This window comes from Trypanosoma rangeli (genome assembly GCF_003719475.1).
Source record: "Trypanosoma rangeli strain AM80 chromosome Unknown Tra_15.4_contig_00029, whole genome shotgun sequence".
NCBI lineage: Eukaryota > Euglenozoa > Kinetoplastea > Trypanosomatida > Trypanosomatidae > Trypanosoma > Trypanosoma rangeli.
In genome coordinates, this window is record NW_021705773.1 from 81,113 (window position 1) to 88,208 (window position 7,096).

General features: G+C 51.7%; 6 protein-coding genes across 6 annotated transcripts in view, besides 9 other annotated features; all 6 read right to left on the reverse strand.

Annotated features, from left to right (window-relative positions):
- Positions 1-522, reverse strand: part of TraAM80_01460 (uncharacterized protein) — a gene marked incomplete at both ends in the record, with an annotated part of 603 nt that extends 81 nt beyond the window's left edge. The window contains one exon of the mRNA XM_029378501.1: positions 1-522. This exon is cut by the window's left edge and continues 81 nt beyond it. Coding sequence (XP_029241690.1) covers positions 1-522 — 522 coding nt within the window.
- Positions 523-707: 185 nt separating this feature from the next.
- Positions 708-746: a microsatellite.
- Positions 747-803: a sequence feature (A-rich).
- Positions 804-852: 49 nt separating this feature from the next.
- Positions 853-873: a microsatellite.
- A 260-nt stretch (positions 874-1,133) lies between these two features.
- Positions 1,134-2,036, reverse strand: TraAM80_01461 (putative cell cycle sequence binding phosphoprotein (RBP45); the record flags this gene model as incomplete). The annotated part of the gene is made up of 1 exon (XM_029378502.1): positions 1,134-2,036. One exon carries the CDS (start codon positions 2,034-2,036, stop codon positions 1,134-1,136), a length of 903 nt encoding a protein of 300 aa, XP_029241691.1.
- A 22-nt stretch (positions 2,037-2,058) lies between these two features.
- Positions 2,059-2,097: a microsatellite.
- An 88-nt stretch (positions 2,098-2,185) lies between these two features.
- Positions 2,186-2,213: a microsatellite.
- Positions 2,214-2,487: 274 nt separating this feature from the next.
- Positions 2,488-3,348, reverse strand: TraAM80_01462 (NGG1 interacting factor 3; the record flags this gene model as incomplete). The annotated part of the gene is made up of 1 exon (XM_029378503.1): positions 2,488-3,348. The coding sequence occupies one exon, from the start codon at positions 3,346-3,348 to the stop codon at positions 2,488-2,490; it is 861 nt and encodes a 286-aa protein (XP_029241692.1).
- Positions 3,349-3,620: 272 nt separating this feature from the next.
- Positions 3,621-3,655: a microsatellite.
- Positions 3,656-3,827: 172 nt separating this feature from the next.
- TraAM80_01463 (uncharacterized protein) lies at positions 3,828-4,388 on the reverse strand (the record flags this gene model as incomplete). Its single annotated transcript, XM_029378504.1, has 1 exon — positions 3,828-4,388. The coding sequence occupies one exon, from the start codon at positions 4,386-4,388 to the stop codon at positions 3,828-3,830; it is 561 nt and encodes a 186-aa protein (XP_029241693.1).
- A 341-nt stretch (positions 4,389-4,729) lies between these two features.
- On the reverse strand, positions 4,730-5,950 carry TraAM80_01464 (putative protein kinase, putative,cyclin-dependent protein kinase; the record flags this gene model as incomplete). Its single annotated transcript, XM_029378505.1, has 1 exon — positions 4,730-5,950. One exon carries the CDS (start codon positions 5,948-5,950, stop codon positions 4,730-4,732), a length of 1,221 nt encoding a protein of 406 aa, XP_029241694.1.
- A 165-nt stretch (positions 5,951-6,115) lies between these two features.
- Positions 6,116-6,171: a sequence feature (A-rich).
- Positions 6,172-6,562: 391 nt separating this feature from the next.
- Positions 6,563-6,593: a sequence feature (G-rich).
- An 89-nt stretch (positions 6,594-6,682) lies between these two features.
- Positions 6,683-6,731: a microsatellite.
- Positions 6,732-6,757: 26 nt separating this feature from the next.
- Positions 6,758-7,096, reverse strand: TraAM80_01465 (seryl-tRNA synthetase; the record flags this gene model as incomplete). Its single annotated transcript, XM_029378506.1, has 1 exon — positions 6,758-7,096. A coding segment is annotated over one exon (339 nt), but the record flags the coding sequence as incomplete, so codon positions are not given.

Below are 7,096 nucleotides of genomic sequence, written 5' to 3' on the forward strand. Positions count from 1 at the left end.
AGAGGTGGTGGAAGTTCCATTCAAAGGGGCTTGCAGCGGCGCCCCACCAGCAGCACAACCCCCGACGTACGCACTAATACGGTTCATTCCATCAATCACATCGACAGGCTTATGAATGACGTAGTCATCTAAGCTGTGAGCATTGGACCGCTGCATCACGAGCTCTCGCGGCCTAGAAAGGCTTGTGCTCTGCACTTCCTCGTCCTGCTTAGTCAGCAGCTGTGAAATATTCTTCTTAAGATCCCGCACCAACTGTGCCTTCTGCTGCGCCAGCAAAAACTCCTTCTCGCGCAACTCACACTCCTCATCAAAGATGCGCTCCAGCGGCGCCGTGACCGCGCTGCTGCAATCGTTCTCTCCGCCTGTCACAGGCTCGCTTGGCAGAACCAGAAGCCCTTCACCCCGCAGGGCACCGAACCGTGCAGATCCTTCCGTGCCACTCAAATGCTTTGCGGAGTCGCACTCTGGCCCTCCCACCAAACTGAAGTGTGCCGGCGACAGCAGGTGCCGTCTGCATTGCATCTACAGCAAATCCACAAACTGCACCACCCGCTTCTCTGCTACTTCAACAGGCTTCTTCAAGCACACGCAGGCAATGAGAAAGTAAGAAGGGGCGAGAGTTTGTGTGTGAGAGAAAGAGAGATCGGAAACTGGCGACCGACAAAAACAAGAGGTAAATAGCAACAGCAAGAACAAATAGGCGAATTCCCCCTCCCCCTCCCCTCCCCTCCCCTCCACCCCCCACCACACACACAAGGAAAAAATAAAAGACAAATGTACAGAACAAGCAAACACAAAGTCAACAACACGTGCACGTGTAATCCGTCCAAGTATGTGCTTGCTTCCGTACAAATATATATATATATATATATAAGGAAAAGGCGGATCTGCATGCCTCTCCGTTACGGGCACTCATAAAGGTTGTGCCACGTGTGCGTTACAAAGCGGGAAATAATATGGGCAACATGCCGTTCCCAACATACATACCCTTATTGTGTCACCCAGCCCTGCCTCACACAGATAGATAACCAACCTGCAGTCTCGTCTCCGGCTATTCCCCCTCCTTTCATTTCCCCTATTTTGTTGTCGTCGTTGTTTCCCGTGCCTCTCTCCAACCCTCATCTTCTTCCTTCCTAAGAGGGCACATCGGCCTCCATCCAAATGCGGGCACGGAATGTCTTGTACAGGTCCCGCACGAGCGTTCTAAAGTCCAACCGATGCTGCGACTGGTAGTAGAATGTAAGTTTCTTCCGGTCAAACTGATACTCGGCATCGACGATGCGCATTGGAAGACCGTGCTCCTCCACCTTCTTCTGCGCCACCTCCACCGCCCGCTCCTCCAATTCTGTCTGAACGTTCTTCAGCTGCGACACCTCCAGTGCACTGGCCACACGAAGCACAGAGCTCACACCATCACCCCACTTCTTTTCCCCATCGCGGTCACATTTATCCAGCACCCAGGAATGCGTCACGAGCCCAATGTCCTCCCCACGATCTCCACCGACAACAACGTACTCACCGGGGGCAACGTACGCTTGCGACTCAAGCAGAGCAAAGCGCTTGCGTTTGAACACCACGACCACTTTGCATGGTACAGAACGATCCTTCGGTGGTGAGCGGCTGCGCCGCTCTTTTGGAATGGAGTCTAGCGTTGGTCGCGTGGATGCATCTGTTTCCCACTCGTCGCCCGGGCAGCTCTGCCACGCCGCAAGGTTGTCTTCGCCCACCTCAGTTAGAAGTTGATCGTACTGGAGTGTCGCACGGTTCACCGGCGGCGAGGCCATTGACGGTGAGGTCATCATCGTTTCGCCGTTGGCGCACGTTGATCGACCGGGTGTCGTCAGCGACGGGTCCAGTGTGACGGCGCCAACCTGCTCTTGACGGTAACTTGCGCTGGAGTTTAGGAATCTTGCCAGCTGATCAAAGTGCTGCGTAAACGCACTGCGGGAGGCATGCAGCTGAGTGAGCTGCCTGAAGTAATACACATCCACCAACCGCCTCGTCGCCTCAATTTCATACAGGATTGCCGCACTCATTGCAGCCTTGGTTGCTTCTTCTTATATATATATATATCGTCTTCTCTCGCTCTATCTATCTGTAATTTCTTCACCTTGCTGTTGTGGTGTCTACGCGTGTACAAGCACCCTCTTCTCTAAAGGCCCTTATCCCTGAGCTTCAGAGGAAGTATATATATATATATATATATATATATAATCTATCTTATCTAAGGTTCCCTTCTGTGCGATGAGGAAGCAAACACAAGCGGCAACACAAAGGAAAGCAAGGCACAGTTTGCAGGGGAAACCACCCACCCACCAGTAAAGGGACCACACACGCATCAACAAACACTAGACACGTGAAGCGACTCTCCATCCACTCTTTTGGGCCCCTTTTTGCCACAGCCAGCACAACAACCACCATTTTGGATGTCGGGAAGAAAAGGCGCAAATACCTGGGCACAAGGCCAGACACACACACACACACCACTTACCACACGACAAGCGGATCCCTGTCCTCCGCGGACACCATGATACGCACATCCTTCTGAAGCCGCTGCTGCAGCCTTGGAAGCAGCTCCTTCTCCAGGTATCCCCGCTCCGTGTTGGTGTGCTCGCAAAGAATAACAGCCTGTCCCTTGGCGTTGGCGGCGAGTACCTCATGGTGCCCCATCTCTCCACTCAATAAGACGTCCACGTGCTCTTTTAGCTTACGAAACACACCAGAACCACTCCCCGCACATACAGCCACCGAACGCACAGGTGTGCTGCTGCTCCACCCATGCGGGAGCGACACACGGACGGTGGGAATGCCCAAGCCAGCCTTTATGTCCTTCACCAACCCGGTCATTGCCTTTGGCTGGTGAAGTGTCACGATACGACCAATTCCCACGGCTGCGTCACCATTATCATTTCCACTGGAACCACCGTTATCCTGCATATTCACGCTCTCGCAAGACTGGATGGGGCGACACACACCATCCCTATCAACGATGGATGCAAGCCAGTCGTTGATACCGCCCGCCGCGGCATCCAATGAGGTGTGCGGGGAGTAGATGGATGCCCCGCAGCGCACTGTCTGCAAAATAATTCTTTGCTTCGGGTCTGCCAACGTGAGGCGCCTAAAGGGCGTGAAGATCGGTGGGTGGTATGCAACGATCACCTCGGCGTTGTGTCGCCGGCATTCCTCCATCACCTCGGGGGTGAGGTCTACGGTGAGAAGAACGACCCCCGAGTTGTTGGTATCCGGCGACTCCACGAGTAGCCCAACGTTGTCCCAGGAATGATCGGCAAGGCACAGCGGCGCAATCTCGTTCATCGCCGTCACCACCTGCCTGATAAGAGACACCATCCCAACAGGTGCCAGCTTTCCCCCGGTCAATCCTTGTTTTTTTCTTTTTCTCCTGCCGTGGTGTTTAGCCCTTGAAAGTTGTATGCCGTTGTTTGCGTCCGTGCGAATCCCTCTGTGTCGTTGCTATGCGCTTTCTCCGTGACGACCCACACCCAAAAGGAAGCATACAGAAAAAAAAAAAAAGTGCCGACTCACACACAAGCAACATGCTCGATAGCAAAGAACACAGCAAGGCAACAGACACACACCTGTACGCTTGCACGGATGCCGAGGGGTGGGTAGGTAGGTAGGTGGGTGGGTGGATGGGATTCAAAAGTCAAGGTCGGTGCAAGACATATATGTTTCCGAGCCATGACCGCAAAGTCAATAATGTTCAAAAAGGAAAAGGAAGGGGTGCACACACCAAAAATAACGCATTGCGCCCCCACCCACCCCTGTTGCACTCCACAAACGGTAAAAAAAAAGAATGTATGTATGCATCATACACGACTGGTCCCACTCAACTGACGCACATCACATTCTTTGCAGATAAAACTAACAAGGGCCAAGGACGGTGAGTGCCTGGACACGCCGCCGCCGTTAAAGAAGCCTTGACGACAAGCCAACACAAGAACATCATAAAGACTGCGCCGCGCACATACTCCATGGTATAAAAGTAGAGGCCCATTTTGCAGTAAGCGGTGGCGGCGGTATCGACCTCGGCAGCGGTTCTGCACGTTGGAGAAGTCCTTTCCGCGCTGCACCACCATCAGTCTATCCCGCAGTTCAATGGACCACCACCAGCTATGCGTCTCGACAACCACAAAATAGTGATCTCCTGACAGAATTGTAAGAAGCATCCACGAGCTTCTTGGCTCTGTGTAGACGTACACCCCCATGACAAGCTCATCCAGTAAGGACTCCTCCCGAAGTCTCTCAAACAGCTCCGTAGAGGTCACAAAACAGGATTGTTTTCCACCATCTCTACGAGCATCCTCGTCTGCGTAGAGGTCAAGGTAGTGTTCAACCCAACCACTCTCGTCAGCCCCGTGAACATTCATGTCTATCAGGCGAAGTAAAGCAGCAACAAACACAATGATGAACCTCACTGCCTACTTTGATATACAAGATTATTACCTCGTTACCTTCACTTTCTTTCTCTTCGCCCGCCCTGTTCCTTCACCTGCTGCTACCCCTCCCTACACCCTACAAGACGGATAACAGAGGAGCGTTTATACCATGCCATCACTGCATACACAGACAACCAAAGCGCAAACCAGGCTCACAAGTAGTAAAACATCTTTGTTTTCTCCTGATTACTCGATCGTTTCGTTTCTTCGTTTTTCGACCTTGCTTGCTTCTCGTTCCTGTTGCTTTCGTCCTTCGCACCATACATCACTTCTCAACGCCGTTGCGAGGAACGCCGCGACTCCAACCAACGATAAATGTTATGCTCTGGCAGCGATATTTCATGCGGCTCGCACGCCACGGGTACGGCGGAAAACCAGCGGTGCTGCAGCAGCTCCTCGGCGGGCCGGCGTCGCCTTGGCTCCAGCTGAAGCATTGCATCCAGCATGTCCACACTATCCCGGTCAATGTTTAGCAGTTCGCACCGGTGGGCCAGATGGCTTGGCTGGTTCTCTTTGAAGCGGATGAGAGACTTACCCGAGCACCCGTAATACAGCGCGCTCTTTGACGACGGGGAACCAAGCCAGTCCGTGATGGCCGTCACCGCCTCCACCTCGCTGCGGGCGGTGATAAACATCTTTCCACCGGACAGCATCTCGAAGAGAATGCATCCGCAGCACCACAGATCGACGGAGGCGTCATAGTTCACTGCGTGCCTCCCGCCGAGAAGAATCTCCGGTGGGCGATACGCTACAGGGCACGGCGGCCCTGTCATTGGCCCACGCCACCGCGGAGGACAGAAGCGGGCCCAGCCAAAGTCAATAATTTTCACAACACCCTTTTCATCAATCATGACATTGCTCGGTTTCACATCGCGGTGAATTACCCGCTCCTTATGTAGGTAGGCTACTCCGGTAAGAAGCTGATAAAAGATACACTTAATGGTGGGGAGTGGCATACGACCAGCGCTTGGCTCCCCACGGGGGCCGCCGTTTCGCCAAAGCCGAATCAGAGAGACCAGATCATACGCCACAACAGGCATCAGCATAATGAGAGTTCCATCCGGGACAACATGGTAGTCAAATAAATCAACGATATTTTTATGCTTAAGGATACGCAACAGATTCATTTCCCTGGAGGTTGTATTACACAGGCCCATTACACGTCTACCTGCACCGCGCAAGAGTTGCACGCGTTTCATTGTGAGGTGGAGCTGCGTCACGGTGTCAAAGACAATGTAGACCTCTCCAAAGCTTCCTTGTCCTATTTTAACAAGCCGCTTAAACCGTTCATTGAGGGAATGCAGAATGGACGCGGCGACATTGGCCGGCTTTGCCTTCGGATCCTCACCCTTCAAATGCAGAAGCCCAAGGATGTAGCGTTGCACCGCAGCTTTCTCAAACGCCTTCGCCTCTTCCTCTAATGCGTGGTGTGGGGAAAAGTCCCAGTTGTCGGTTGGCGTTCGCACCACATCGTCATTGCGGTCCCTCTTCATCTCCTCGATTCCCCTCCACACCGCATCAAAAGAAAAGAGAAGACAAACAAAAATAAAAACAACAGCCCTTCCTCACGTGTGACACTACAGATGTGGGGGGATTAATTAAGGGGGGAGCGACGGGAAAAAACTGAAGGAGGGAATAGAGGACAAAAATATTTAAACAAACAAACTACAACACAGTAAAAGTCTGAATAAATAAAATGAAATAATAATGAAATTACCTCGCGGATACAGCACTGCCCAACCCAACTCAGAATAGGCGTCTTTTTCTTACAATAAATTCACTGCTTTTTCATACTTAAAAAAATGGATTTTCCCCTACGTATTGCTACTTTATGTTTCCTTGCGTCCCCCCCCCATTGCTTTTTTTTTCTTATTCTTTTTTGTCCCTCCGACTCCTGTCGGGATACGTCGTCCCCCGCGCCTACCACGCATATAGGAGCGCTTAGCCATTCACGTGTGTTTTTTTTTTTTAAAAAAACACCACCACCACCACAGCAAGTTTAAAAAAGAAAAAAAGAAAACGCTCTTTATCCCCTCTTGCCATCTCACGCTGTTTTGCAGAGACGCCTCTTTCATACCTTTTCTACTTTTTCGTGTTTTTTTTTTGGGGGGGGTGGGTGGGGTGGGGTGGGTGGGTTTTTCCTCGTTCGATTCCTTACGTGTGCACTGACGTGCGCTCCTACCAAAATAAAGAAAATCAAACATCTCCTGCCACACCCACACACGTACATATATATATATATATGTATATATATATAATACACATATAATTATAGTAGTAGGAAGCAGATACATCGTTTCTTACTCTTGCTCCGTCACTTCCGCAGATGGCACGTTGTCCGCAAACTTCAGCATCTCGATACCCATCATATATGGACGCAGCACGTCGGGAATGACCACGCCTTCTTCTGTTTGATAGTTCTCGCAGATGCAGCACATCGTTCTGGTGATGGCGCACAGTGTTCCATTCAGCATATGACAGTACTCCTTGACGTTGTTTGCCGATACGTTGCGCATGTTTGACCCAAACCGACAATTCACACCGCGCGCCTGGTAGTCTGTGCAGTTGGAGCACGACACCAACTCGCGGAAGGCCCCGCTGGCGGGGAACCAGGCCTCAAGATCGTACTTCTTGGCAGC